At 49.9% G+C, this 13,590-nt stretch overlaps 2 protein-coding genes and 1 long non-coding RNA gene across 3 annotated transcripts in view; 1 reads left to right on the top strand and 2 right to left on the bottom strand.

Annotated features, from left to right (window-relative positions):
* TOP3A (DNA topoisomerase III alpha) overlaps positions 1 to 1,273 on the bottom strand; it is a 28,411-nt gene extending 27,138 nt beyond the window's left edge. The window contains exon 1 of the mRNA XM_011359054.2: positions 878 to 1,273. Coding sequence (XP_011357356.1) covers positions 878 to 1,057 — 180 coding nt within the window. The 5' untranslated portion in view covers positions 1,058 to 1,273. The remainder of the gene's footprint in view (positions 1 to 877) is intronic.
* A 309-nt stretch (positions 1,274 to 1,582) lies between these two features.
* Positions 1,583 to 13,303, top strand: SMCR8 (Smith-Magenis syndrome chromosome region, candidate 8). The gene is made up of 2 exons (XM_011359057.2): positions 1,583 to 4,425; positions 9,792 to 13,303. The coding sequence occupies exons 1-2, from the start codon at positions 2,066 to 2,068 to the stop codon at positions 10,243 to 10,245; spliced, it is 2,814 nt and encodes a 937-aa protein (XP_011357359.1). The 5' UTR covers positions 1,583 to 2,065; the 3' UTR covers positions 10,246 to 13,303.
* Positions 7,796 to 9,779, bottom strand: LOC111738859. Its single transcript, XR_002780005.1, has 2 exons — positions 8,916 to 9,779; positions 7,796 to 8,837 (listed from the first exon to the last, which is right to left on the bottom strand). It is a non-coding gene; the product is annotated as an uncharacterized LOC111738859 (long non-coding RNA).
* Positions 13,304 to 13,590: the final 287 nt, after the last annotated feature.

The following is a 13,590-nucleotide window of genomic DNA, read 5'->3' as shown; positions in this document are numbered from 1 at the left end:
CAGGACTCTCTGCACTGGAAAGAAGTGAAACTCTTAGCTAGCAACCACACAATCTTGGCTCCTGCTCCCACTAGTTACATTCTGGAAACAGAGGTCTAAGGATCCTGGAAGTTGAGCAGGAACTTCCATCCCATGCTCTTGGAAATGTTCTTCAAAAAACCACTTCAGGATCCACTTTTGTTCTTTGAGAGATTTTCCCAAACAGCTCTTAAAGCCTCCGTTGTCACCTCATTTCTGAAACCTTTCCTCACCTTCCCCTTTCCACGCCTGGTGTGTCTAGAATACATCATATCTCTTACTTGCCTGTCTCTCCGAATTGGTTTGTAGGAGTTAAAAGAAGGGCTGACATCGCCTCTAATCCCCAAACCTTACACAGCGTTGATCTGTCAGTATGCCCTTACAGACTGTAAAGTCAGTGGGGCTGCAGAACACATGGAGTGTGGCAGAAGACAGGGAGGCTAAGTTAGCTGGGAATGATGTTAGGACTTGAATGTCAAGTTAAGGGAGTTTGGTCAGTGGTTCCCAACTTAACCAAGTTTTGCAAACATGATGGAAAAATGTTAAAATACATATTTCCTCAGTCTCACCCCAGGACCACAGAATAGCCAGTGCCCCAGGTGGTTCCAAAAATTAAGACAAGTTAGGCAACCGTTCCTGCGGTCATTGAGGATCCAAAGTTTTCAAGTAAATGAAAACTACATTTTAAAATGCTCATCAGTCCGAAGAAAAAGCAGGAAGCCACTGCAATGGTACGGGAGAGACAGTAAAGACCCAGAAGCGGGAGAAGTTTTCATCAGTATTTCCGGCGCACACAACGCTGTCCCGCTCGGTGGGCCTCCCTCATCAAGCAGAGCTGATCGGAAATGCGTCTCCTTACCCGCCTCATGCGACCGTTGGACAGCAGATCGGCGATTCCCTTGGCCGCGTCGTTTTTCTCGGCCACACAGAGGACTTTCCGCACGCCTCGGAAGGCCACCTCCATGGCGGAGGAGGAAAAGGTCCGGCCTCCAGGACGATGCAGCCACCGGAGCAAGCAGCGAGAGACCGGTAAGATCATCCCTAGGCCCCACGCCCGCAGCCGCTACCTGGCTGCCCGCGCATGCTGGGGAAGCCAGAGGTGAGGGCCACCCGACGGTCACCCTAAGAGAACCAGAGCTTCCAGGAGCTGCCGGTGACGCCGCCCGCCTTCCCGTCTCGTCCCACCAGCCCGCCAGGCTTCGGAACCGCAACAGCAGGGTCTCCTGCTCACCGCCGCAGCCTCTGCACAGAATCCCGCACTTGGGTGTCCCGCCACAGCTGCCTCACGTTCCGCCAGGAGCGAGTCCACGGGACCGCGAACTACAACTCCCACACTGCCTCGCGTACGCAGATCCCTCGCCCAGCACGTTTCCGCTCCGAGGCCTCACTTCCTTTCCTTCCCGACTGTGGGTTGGTTATTCGATTCGTCCTTGGGAGAGGCTTCTCGACAGTCCCGCCCAAACCTCTTCCTATTCACAATCCTGTTCTTTCCTGCTGGGAAGTCAACGCAGACGCTTTCGCGTCACGCGGCGCCGACACTGCGAGTCATGTGATGCCAAGATGGCGGCGCTGCCGTAGCTGCCCCCGGTTTGTGGCGTCCAAGGAGTCGCGACGGTTTCCGCCCTCGGGTCGTAGGGACGGCAATGCTTGGCTGATCCCTGCAGCGGCCCGTAGCGTGGTGTTAGGCATCCGTTCAGGACCGGGGCTGTTGCTGTCACGGTGTGTTCAGGGGAGTCCTGGTGACCTCGCTGCAGTCTTCTGCGTTGGCAGCGCTCGCCGAAGGAGAAGGAGGAGGGCATAGGGCCTCCCCGATCTTCTGGACCTGCGGAGTTCATGAGGCCTCAGAGGATCTTGGCAGAGCTACACCTTTGAGGGGCTGCAGGAGTTCGAGTTCTCTGGATTGTGAGTGGCAGCCTTCTACCCCTGAGAGCGCAAAGAAGACTGCAAGGAATTTGCTTCCTCTTCCCGAGGCTTGGCTTCCCCTCCTTGATTACCCCACCATTCTTTGCCATTTCTTCTCAAATGTTCTCTCCATATATCTGTAAATATGATCAGCGCCCCTGACGTGGTGGCCTTCACCAAAGAGGACGAGTACGAGGAGGAGCCTTACAATGAGCCAGCTCTGCCGGAGGAGTACTCGGTGCCACTCTTCCCCTTCGCAAGCCAGGGAGCTAACCCGTGGTCCAAACTGTCCGGAGCCAAGTTCTCTCGGGACTTCATCCTTATTTCCGAGTTCTCAGAGCAAGTGGGACCCCAGCCCTTGCTGACTATCCCCAATGACACCAAAGTTTTCGGTACTTTTGATCTCAATTACTTCTCCTTGCGGATCATGTCTGTGGATTACCAGGCTTCCTTTGTGGGCCATCCCCCTGGCTCTGCTTACCCCAAGCTGAACTTCGTGGAGGACTCCAAGGTGGTGCTGGGAGATTCCAAAGAGGGAGCCTTTGCATATGTGCACCACCTTACCCTGTACGACCTGGAGGCCCGTGGCTTCGTGAGGCCATTTTGCATGGCTTATATCTCAGCCGACCAGCACAAAATTATGCAGCAGTTCCAGGAGCTTTCAGCTGAGTTTTCCAAAGCTTCTGAGTGCTTGAAGACAGGCAACAGGAAGGCCTTTGCTGGAGAACTTGAAAAAAAACTGAAAGACTTGGATTACACCAGGACAGTGCTGCACACTGAAACAGAGATCCAGAAGAAAGCCAATGACAAAGGCTTTTACTCATCTCAGGCAATTGAGAAAGCCAATGAACTGGCTAGTGTAGAGAAATCCATCATTGAACACCAAGACCTGCTGAAGCAGATCCGCTCATACCCTCATCGGAAGTTGAAGGGGTTCGATTTGTGTTCTGGGGAGATGGAGCACACCCAGGATCAGCCTGACCAGGCAGTCACTACCTCTAACCCTGATGAGTATACCAACACAGACCTTTACACCTGCAGACCCACCTACACCCCAAAACTCATCAAAGCAAAGTCCACCAAGTGTTTTGACAAGAAGTTGAAGACCTTGGAAGAGCTCTGTGACACTGAGTATTTCACCCAGACCCTGGCTCAGCTCAGCCACATTGAGCACATGTTCAGAGGGGACCTGTGCTATCTCCTTACCAGCCAGATTGACAGAGCACTACTGAAGCAACAGCACATAACGAACTTTCTCTTTGAAGACTTTGTGGAGGTTGATGATAGGGTGGTAGAAAAACAAGAAAGTGTACGTCCTAAGCCCAGTCAACACAGGCCACCTTCCAGGTCTCTAGAAGAATGTCCGATTCCTCAAGTGTTAATTAGCGTTGGCTCTTACAAGTCCAGTGTGGAGTCTGTGCTGATCAAGATGGATCAGGAACTTGGAGATGAGGAGTATAAGGAAGTGGAGGTGACAGAATTGAGCAGTTTTGAGCCCCAGGAAAACTTGGACTACCTGGACATGGATATGAAAGGGAGTATCAGCAGTGGTGAAAGCATTGAGGTTCTAGGCACAGAAAAGTCCACCTCTTTGCTGTCTAAGTCTGATAGCCAGGCCAGCCTCACGGTGTCTTTGAGCCCCCAGGTGGTCCGGAGCAAAGCGGTCAGCCACAGGACCATCAGTGAGGACAGTATTGAAGTCCTCAGCACCTGCCCCTCTGAGGCACTCATCCCTGATGACTTTAAGGCCAGCTACCCAAGTGCCATTAATGAAGAAGAATCATATGCAGATGATAGTGAGGGAGCCATCCACTTTCAAGCAAGCATCAGCCCACCAGAGCTAGGTGAAGCAGAAGAGGGCAGTTTAGAAAACACCTTATCACAGACAGACTCCTGCTGCATTGGTAAGGAGAGTGACAGTCTGCGGGTGCCGCTCTCCAGTCCAATCCACACACACTCTGACGAAGATGGGGTAGTGAGCATACCCCCTCAGCGCTACAAGCAGAAGGACCAGGAGTTCCATGTGGATTTTGCAGTAGAAAACGTCAACCCTTCTTCCCAAGACAACGTTTCTGAAGGCTTCCCTGTTTATGAGCTGGACCCTAGGCACCTGCTGGCTAGCCGGGACGTCAGTAGGACCAGTCTGGACAACTACTCAGACACCACCAGCTTTGTGAGCAGTGTAGCCTCCACCAGCTCAGACAGGACTCCCTCTTCTGCTTATCCTGCCGGCCCCTCTTCCGAGAGGCATAAAAAGAGGGCTGGCCAGAATGCCTTAAAATTCATCCGCCAGTACCCTTTTGCCCACCCAGCCATCTATTCCCTGCTCAGCGGGAGGACACTCGTGGTTCTGGGGGAGGACGAGGCCATAGTCAGGAAGCTTGTGACAGCATTGTCCATCTTCGTCCCCAACTACAGTCGCTGTGCCAAACCCGTGAAGCACTGGGTCTCCTCCCCTTTGCACATTATGGATTTTCAGAAGTGGAAGCTCATTGGCCTGCAGAGGTAATTGGTTACAGATGGTGGGGAAGGGCCTGTCTGGTTGGAGACGGGGCTTCAAATGTACATAGCCTTGGGTGAGGTTAACAAATTGGTGTGGTGGACTCAGAATCAGGAGGCATGGCTTTCAGACTGGGCCCAGCACCAACTCACTGTTACTTTTGGCAACTTATTCCCCTTCATTGGCCTTCTTTTTGCTTATTTGTCACACGAGGGGGTTGTAGCTCCTAAGTGGTTGCTAACTGATCCGTACCTTGCTATGTCAGAATTGTTTGAGAGAATTTTTAAAATCTCAATTCCTGGGCCCCACCTCCAGAGATTCCGATTTGGTTAGCCTGGGGTAAGACATGGACTTTGGTATACGGCAGGGTTTGGGAAAGACTGGACTTACAGATCTCAGGATCTTGTTGATTCTCAAATTCACACCACGGTGTAAATGACTGAGGAGAGATCTGCTTCTAAAAAAGGGCTGTGGTGGTGATAGGAGAGGGAAGCCATCACTAATGAGAGGAACATCAGAGGGCTCCAGTGGCTTTCACTCCACTGTTCTGTTTGCCCTTGAAGACTGTCTTAATAAGGAAATGCAAAAGCCAAGTTCTCCCTCTCTTTGAATGCTTTCTATTTCATTTCCCCCTGTTACTCACTTGTGCTTTAGTAGATTCCTTTTGTTTTTCCAAATACTGCTTGACAAGTTGTTTGACTCAAGGGACTCTTTCCCTTAGGAAATGCACTGTGTTAAGTTTCCTCATTCCCTTCTCTGCGCACCACTTTGACAAAGGTGATCGTCTGAGTCCCTGCTGATACAAGACAGTATGTGCTTCCCATACCACGTAGGAGGGCAAAAGGAATTTCTTCCACAGTGCAGTCAGCCACCATTCTAATTTTCCGACTTCTCCTTTATTTGATTCCCTGATACCAATGAGGTAACCATCCCGAGTCTCCTTGGGTTCACCCCTTACAGAAATCACCTAACTTGATTACTCTAACCCTTGCTTCATTAGGCTTTTCCCAGGGTTGTGGTGGTGGGATTCAAGCAAGTGCCACCTCCATGCCATGCTGGCAGTTGCTGGGGTACCAGCTGGAGGTACCTGAGCAGGGCCATTGCTCTGGAAGAATTTGTAGTTTAGGAGACAAAGCAGACAGGTTACCAGAGTCTTGCCAGTAAGATGAGAGTTCCAACAGTGGGTGCTTTGTGTGTTCTAAGAAAACAAAGGGAGTAATTTAATGACAAGACGGAGGGAAAAGACAGGTTTGGAGTCTTTGGTTTGAATGACCTGGAAGGCTTGCCCTTGGGGTTAAGAGTGACAACATAGAGACTTGTTGCGACATGCCTGAGACACCTAGACAAGCTCATCCCTTGGGCATTGTAGGAAACCGTAAAGTCCTTGCTTACAGATGCTGAATCTGGGGCTCAGTAGATTAGATGACTGTTCTGAGTGCTCTTTCAGGCTTTGTCCTTCCTCCTGGGATCCTTACCCTCTTCTTTGCTTGGGTTTAACCATGCTGTCCCAGGAAGGGAAGGGCTTTTCAGGGATTGGGTTTTGCTACTGTTCTTGGTGGAATGATGGGTTGGTATCCCTTACATACACACATATACACACACATACCTTCTCCAGCTCAATCCCCTCACCCCAACTCTTGACCTTTGACTTTACCTCAAAAGGTGGAGAATCTGAAACACATTAATCTATTGATAACCTGGTTTATCGAGGACCAGGCTCAGGATGGTCTTGCTCTTTCCAGAGGTTTTCCCTGAACTTCCCTCCTTAGAATGTGCCAGAATGGCAAAAGAGTTCATCCCTTATGCCAGCTCTACTCTCCTGGGTATTTGACTGGAGTGCTGTGTTGAGAATGATTCTGACGCTTAGGTTGGGGTGCACTGGAAATCCTGGTCAACTAATAATATCTCTGTGGGTGCAGGAGAGGGAAGCTGGCAGCTGGGCAGTATATTTGGCACCCTGGTGTGGAGAGGAGGTGTGAGGTGGTCTGAGTCCCTACCACTGTCCATCCACAGTAGGCACTTGGGCAAATCACTCCTCCATTTGAGGCTTTGTTTCTCCTGAGAAAATGAGAGGGCTGGATCACTGAGTGATCATTTGCCAAATATTTATTGAGGGCTGTGTGCCGGACACTGTGCCCAGTGCCAGAATTTTAAGGTGAGTCAGCAGCCATGGTGCCTCCCATGACAGGGTGAACATGGCCTTCGTGGTCAGTTCTAACTCAAGCTGTCACCACTGTCAGCTTGACTTCTCTGAGGTTGTTTCCACCTGCAGAGGGAGCAACAAGACCTGCCTCATGATAGCAGAGGTCGGAGGGCCTATCACATATGATCATTGCCTGATCAGTGTGAGCACTCCTCTGATATTCTAGCAGGGGCACAGACAGACTGCAAGGAGGGCAGGCCAGGGTGGCCCTCACTGCAGACTTCAGAGCCTCAAAGCAGCCCTCTACAAAAGCGAGAGGCCTGTCAGAAGTGATAGTTGAGATCTTGCCAAGAATCCCAAGTAGGAAGTGAATAATTACTTTTCCCTTGAAGCTCTCCTGTTCACACCTGCTGGGAATTGGGAACATCACCTCCAGGGAGTCCTGCTTAGGCATGAGGAATGGTAGATGAGGATTGGAGGCCGTGTTCCCTAGGGAACCTGTCAATGGAGGGTCAACTGAGGGTCTAGAAGTGGAGTAGGGACTGAATTTGCTTCAATTCACCTGAAAAAAAAATCCTGGGAAGTGAACAGTAGGCAGGATGTGAAGGTTTCATGAAATGAAAACCCATGGAGTTGTGGTCCATGGTTGTTAGAGGAAGACATTGGCTATTCTGAGTTGAGGTCCTGGTGTTAACACTACTAGCTGTGTGAATTTGGACCAGTTATCTCACTCACTCAACAAAGCTTGTTGAACCTGTCTGGGGCTTCATGGTAGCCCCCATACAGAGCTGGAGGCAGGCACATCTAGGATATGTATACAGCCCTTAGAAATGCTCAGAGCTGTGGATAGATGGTGAATCACCCCTCCTCAGATCCAGCATTGAAATAGGGAGGCAGATTGAGGCCCATCTGAGGTTCATTATTAAAGGGCATGAATAAAAGAGGTGCCTTCGTGTGGTCATGAACTTCCCGTTCATGGGTGCTCAGCTGTAGAGGGGCTTGGTCCCATGTGCTAGGTCAATCTGGAATCAGAATTGTTGACTCAGCAGAGTCCCTTCCCCCTCAGTTGCTTTGACTCCAGCTAAAACCAACTCAGATAATGAACGGTTTTTATGGACTCCTACCCCAGAACTGCCAGTCTCGTTGCCTCTTGATTTTTTTTCCCACTAAAGTAGGCCCTCTGCCGACAAAGTAGGTACAAGAGATGGATAAACAATCAAGTCAGTCTCCCATTATTTTAAGTCAAAACCAGAGATTATTTTATTGCTTACTAAGCAGCAGTAATAAGCCCTGGACTGTTTGAAAACAGCTCAGTTCTGGTGGGAAATGTGCTAATGTGGGTCAGAGGCCCTGGGTTGAGTCCTAGCTCAGCCACTTACTAGCTAGGTGACTTTGGACAAGGCTTGTCTCCTCTCAGGGCTTCAGTGTCATCTGTATAGAGGAGTTGGTTGCCATCCTAACTTTGGGATGGGCCATAATGAATCTAAACAGGTATGGGAGATGAAGTGTGAGGCTCTTGGGTGCCTGTGCTGTGCAGCCAAGGGACAGGCCTGGGGCTTGCCTCTTCCCATGTCATCTGGCCTCCTGATGAGGAGCTTTGAGGGAACCAGAAATGGAAGAAAAGTTAGAAGGAGCATCGTCTTCTCAAGTGGTGCAGCCATAGGTAGGAGTTGATAGGGTTATCAGAGCTCCCCTGGGAGAGGCCAGTGTGAGGCCAGTGTGTTACGGTTGGACAGGTGGTTGGAATGGAGGGGCAGGAAGATGAAGTAAAGCCTTGATTGTGCTGCTGCAGCAGCACCCAGGTGGGCTGGACGTGCCAAGCTCAAAGAGGTATTTGGATGTGGCCCAGGCCCCTTGGGGGAGGTAAGGGTACCTCAGGGAGTGGACTGAATGCACTGAGAATGTGTGGGAAAAGCCTGCCTCCCTTTGGAGCCAATGAGCTGCCTGCAAGCCTGATCCCATCGCCCTTGGGATGCCGGCTACAGCCTACTGTTCTTACAGTTCTCTGAACACATGGCCCATGTAGCTCTCTGCTTTCTCATCTCTGTGACTTGCTCTTGCTGTGGTCTGGATGGATGTCTTCTACAATTCCCAGGGCCCACCTTTCTTTCAAGGCCCAGCTCCGAGGCCACTCCTCCTGGACCTTCTGGCCCCAGGCCTCTCCTATGGAGACGAAGACCACATTCCTCTTCACTCAGAGTACTTGTGTGCATGTTTTTTCTTCCCAGACACACCATGCTTGTTCTTCTTGCGTGCTCAGTCCCTAGGTCACTGCTGGAATATAGTAGATGCTCAGTAAATGATTAACTACACAAAATAACAATATTTAGGAAAGAAAAAATATGAGATTACCTTGGTCCCGAGTGACTGTCAGTCCTTTTTACATACCACCTTAGGTCTCACACAAGCCCTAAATTCTAGAGGTATGTCAGTCTGAAATCTATGGTCAGCCAGCCATTTGCCTGACTCTGCAGAGTAATCCCGGCTCCTTTGGGAATACTGATATAGAGGAGGGTTTTAAGGACCTGCTTACTAAGACGGATCACTCTGACTTCCTCCCCTCACTGAGCAAACCTTACATGTCTGCCTCTGATGTGCTGGGGAGCAGGGGCAGGAGGTCAAATCAGGGACAGTCCTGGGTCTGCAGAAACTCCAAGAAGACAGGTAGCTGTCACCACACTGGTCAATGCCAGGCTGGTGATGCTAAAGGCCAGGCCCTCTCTTGAACACAACTCATTTTGTCTCCACAATGACCCCATGAGGTAGGTAGGATCTATTATCTCTGTCTTACAGATGAGGCTCAGAAAGCTTTAGGAACTTGACGAAGGTCACATAATGAGAAAGGAGAGGAAGAGGGAAGGTCTTTAAAAGGTTTAAATTGGCATAGCCAAGTACGAAAAGGAGGGAAGGGTATTCCAGGCAGAGCAAATATGCCCACAATTTTGAGGCTCCACCAAAAGCTTGGCATGGCTAGAAGGGAGAATCACTGGGGAAGTAACAGAGGAAGCCTCAGAGATCAGCAGGAAGCAGGTTGTACAGGGCCTTGTGGGCCATGAGAAGGCACTTAAACTTGGTTATGAGGGTGGTAAGAAGCTCTTTGAAGATCATGTTGACCAGAATTGCCTTCTAGAATGAGCCAGTAAGTGTTGGCCAGTGGGAGCTTGCCTAGATACAGGAAGCCCCACACCCAAGCATCTGCCTTCATCTTCCTTGGCCTGTGTGTTGCAGAGTGGTGTCCCCTGCCAGTGCTGGCACACTCCACGCTCTGAGCCGCTACAGCCGCTACACGAGCATCTTGGACCTGGACAACAAAACTCTGCGCTGCCCTCTCTACAGAGGCACACTCGTGCCCCGGCTGGCAGACCACCGTACCCAAATCAAACGGGGCAGCACCTACTACTTGCACATCCAGAGCATGCTTACCCAGCTGTGTTCCAAGGCTTTCCTCTATACCTTCTGCCACCACCTGCACCTGCCTGCCCATGACAAGGAGACAGAGGAGTTGGTTGCCAGCCGGCAGGCAAGCTTCTTGAAGCTGAATCTGGGTCTAGTGAATGAAGATGTCAAGGTGGTCCAGTACCTGGCTGAGCTGCTGAAGCTGTACTATATGCAGGAGTCTCCTGGGACCAGCCACCCCATGCTCAGGTTTGACTATGTCCCTAGTTTTTTATACAAAATATGAGGTCAGGCCCAGCCACTGTGACCAAGACCTGTGATTCAGGGCATGGGGAAGAAAAGTGTTGGCATGACCAAGCAGTTCTCTGAGCTGTGTAGACTTCTGGTGTCATAGGTGGGAATGAAGCAAGGTGGCAGCCGTGGTTCCCACGTGGTTCTAGGCAGCTTGCAAATTGGACTTGAGCAGAGCGGGGAGCCTGGCTCTCTGAAGGCATCTGGAAGGACAGTAACATCTCCTTTGTCTCCCTGGTGAAGTGGCCCCAGGATCGGGAGAGGCCTCTTGGTTTCCCAAGGGCTGGTGGCCACAGCAGAGGAAAGCCTCAGTGGGGTGGGATGATGGGCAGGAAGGTGAAGCCCTAATGGGAGGAACATGGTGACTACATTCAGCTCTGCTGAAAACTTCAGCGGCAAAATCAAGTGAAGCAGCCTGTTAACTGGAATGACTTGGTGGAAAACAGGATGATAGAACATCCATTGCCTCATTCAGATCCCAGCTGAATGGCCTGGAGCCCATCATGCCAAGGGAGGCCCCTGAATGAGTGAGGTGGAGAGGAGAAAGCTCTGTCCCAACTGGGTGGTGGAAAACACAAAAATGCTGAATGGAGAGTGAGCCAGCACCCTGTGCCTATACATACTTCCTCACCAGGCACAGAAGTACCTATGGATGGGCCTTGGAAATTGGAACCCACAGGTCAGCAGAAGTGACTGGAGTAGTCACTAGTCCCCAGTTGTCAGTGAGAATGCTCTCAGAGGTAGACAGCCCAGGAGACAGGCAGAACCAAGGTGCCATGAGGCCATCACCACTGTGCAAGTGATGAAGAGCCAGCAGGCTTTCTGGGGCCTGGTCGACCAGCCATTCTGGCCAGGGTGAGTTAGCACTGTCCTCTTGAGGAAGGTCTGCAGCTATATGTTGGAACTTGGTAGAGGTCACACCTTAGTCGACTCTCTCACCCAAAGCAAACCTTTGCAACCACTTCACTACCTCTGGTGGGGTCTCATGGGCACTGTGACAGTAGAGTTCTGTTCAGCTGGCTGGTCTGGGTGGGCAGTCCAGCTGGTGATAACTCATGGCAGGGATTTTCTTCAGGAAAGAGGAAAGTTTTCTTGTGTGGCTGTCTTTGTAGATCTGCTCTGGGAGGCTGTGCAGGCCTGGAGTATGCACACCTCACGGCAGCTCACTCCAGTCCCCACAGAATCTCCCAAGTATACTCAGCTCACTACAGCTCACTTCCACCCTTATGTGAGTAACCCCAAGTGCACTCACCTCACGGCAGCTCACTCCCACCCTCATGAAGCCTCCTAATATGCTCACCTCATCGCAGCTTACTCCCACTGCCACTGGGTCCCCCTTAGTTGGCTCACATCACCACAGCTTTCTCCCACTCTTATGTGAGTCCCCCAACTTTTTCAGAAGATGCTCCCTGGTTCACCCACTATGATCTCTGAGGCTTCTTACACAATTGCCACTGGTATGTAGATGGTTTCTTGCAACCTTGAAAATTTTATACTTTTTTTTAAAGCTGTTTTTCCCACTAAGTAGGGAGAACTCTTGGTATTACTGCTTTTTAATTTGTTCCCAGAAAATTGTGATAAAACAGACCTGAGCCAGCCACAAGTGGTACTCCTGAGCACATGTATGCATATCTGTTGGGGCCATGTTCTGTGTAGTTGGCGTCCTGCTATTGAGAACTGGTCTACCCATCAGCTTTGAGGCACATTATTGAAGTCAGAGGAGAGGCAGAGACCCCTGGTGACTAACGAGAGTTTGTGTCACATCACTCCTGTGGTCCCTTCCTTGCCCAGGTCCTCTGCAAGAATATGGCCTGTTGGCTCTTACCCATCAGCTTCTGGTCAAGGTCCCCATTCCTCTCATAGCAGGGATTTCCTCCAGGAAAGAAGAAATCCTTGTGTGGTTATCTTTGTGTATGTGCTTTTGCTTCTCAGGCTGTGACCGAGAACCTTTTATGGCAGATGGTGCTGCTTACATGTCATCACTTTTTCTTGTACCTGTGCCCATTGCATATATTCACACAGTCAAGTCTCCAGGAACATCTTGGCACCTGTGAAATGTGAAGTGTGTTTGCCAGTGGGGGAAGCTGAATAGGAATCCTGTTTTTCTGTGTGAGCTCACCTTGTGTTACCATCTTCCCTCTCTGGTCTTGTACAAGATGCTTTGTTTTCTAACTGGGTGGCTAATTGTTGTCTACTTAGGCTTCCAGGGACATGAGCTTATGACATTTTGTTTCCAAGGGAGTAAAGGTCTTTGGGGTCCCAGTGACAAGATGGAAAGTGATCATTGACACCACCATAGCTACTTGTTCTTGTGTTTCACACTGACATAGACTCTGCAGTTAACACTTCTCATCTTGGAAACTGATACAGGCAGTTCAGTTAGACTTGGCCTTCTAGAAGTACAAGCAACACACTACCATAGACCTTGCTTTGAAAAGTGTTTGCTCAGAAGCTCTGCCTCAAGGATGATTCTGAAGGCCCTGAGGATTCTAAGGTGAGACCAGTTGGATGTGAACAGAACAGACTGCCCTGCAGGGCCAGCTACAGAAAGAGCAAATGGGGAGCGTCTCACTGGAGTTGTTTCTTCATGAGGAAGACAAGTTGGCTTCACTGACTAGTGAGTGAACTCCAGGATTTAAAGTTTGGTTAAAATCTAATTTTCAGTGTGGCAGTTTCAAAGGATTGCTTAAAGCCAAGTACATTTCTTTTCAAAGGGATCTTGAAGTGGTATTTGGACTGAGGCAGTTTGGCAGAGGCAGTTGAGACTGTGAAGCTGTCCTTCCGTAGCCCCACTCCACTTTGGAGAACTGGAACCTACTAGAAGATACATCTATAAATCTTAATGGTGGGGAGCCCTATGCAATGGGACTAATCTCTTCAAGAATTTTCATTTGAGGTTTTCCTCTAGTAATAGGTCAATAAGTGTTGTTAAAACATTTAAAAACACTTTCCAGAAAATAAAGGACATCAGTACCCCTTATTATTTCTTCAGTCCTATCACTTTGAAGGCCCAGGCACTGAAACTTTGAGGATTGTTTCTGTTTTACTTCCAATTACCTGCCCCCCCCACCCTTTTTTTAAAGCAGTCCAAGTTAAGAAAAATCTGATTAGGCTAGCAATTATGCAGTAGTGATCTCCAGAAGCTGTTTTAGAGATCAGCTGAAGCTTTTTACAGTACCTGTGGCACTTGAGACACTCAAGCCTGAGCTGCTGTCCTCACACTTCACTGTTTCCTTGCTCCTTTAGTGAAACCGTTGATTTTAGAAGTTGTGACTTTTCTACAATTGACTGCAATGGCTGAAGTTACACACATTGTATTAGAATTTGGAAATGGGCCATG

This window comes from Pteropus vampyrus, unplaced genomic scaffold, assembly GCF_000151845.1.
Source record: "Pteropus vampyrus isolate Shadow unplaced genomic scaffold, Pvam_2.0 Scaffold44, whole genome shotgun sequence".
NCBI lineage: Eukaryota > Metazoa > Chordata > Mammalia > Chiroptera > Pteropodidae > Pteropus > Pteropus vampyrus.
The sequence above is the reverse complement of the archived record's forward strand: the minus strand, read 5'-3'. Positions and strand labels throughout refer to the sequence as shown.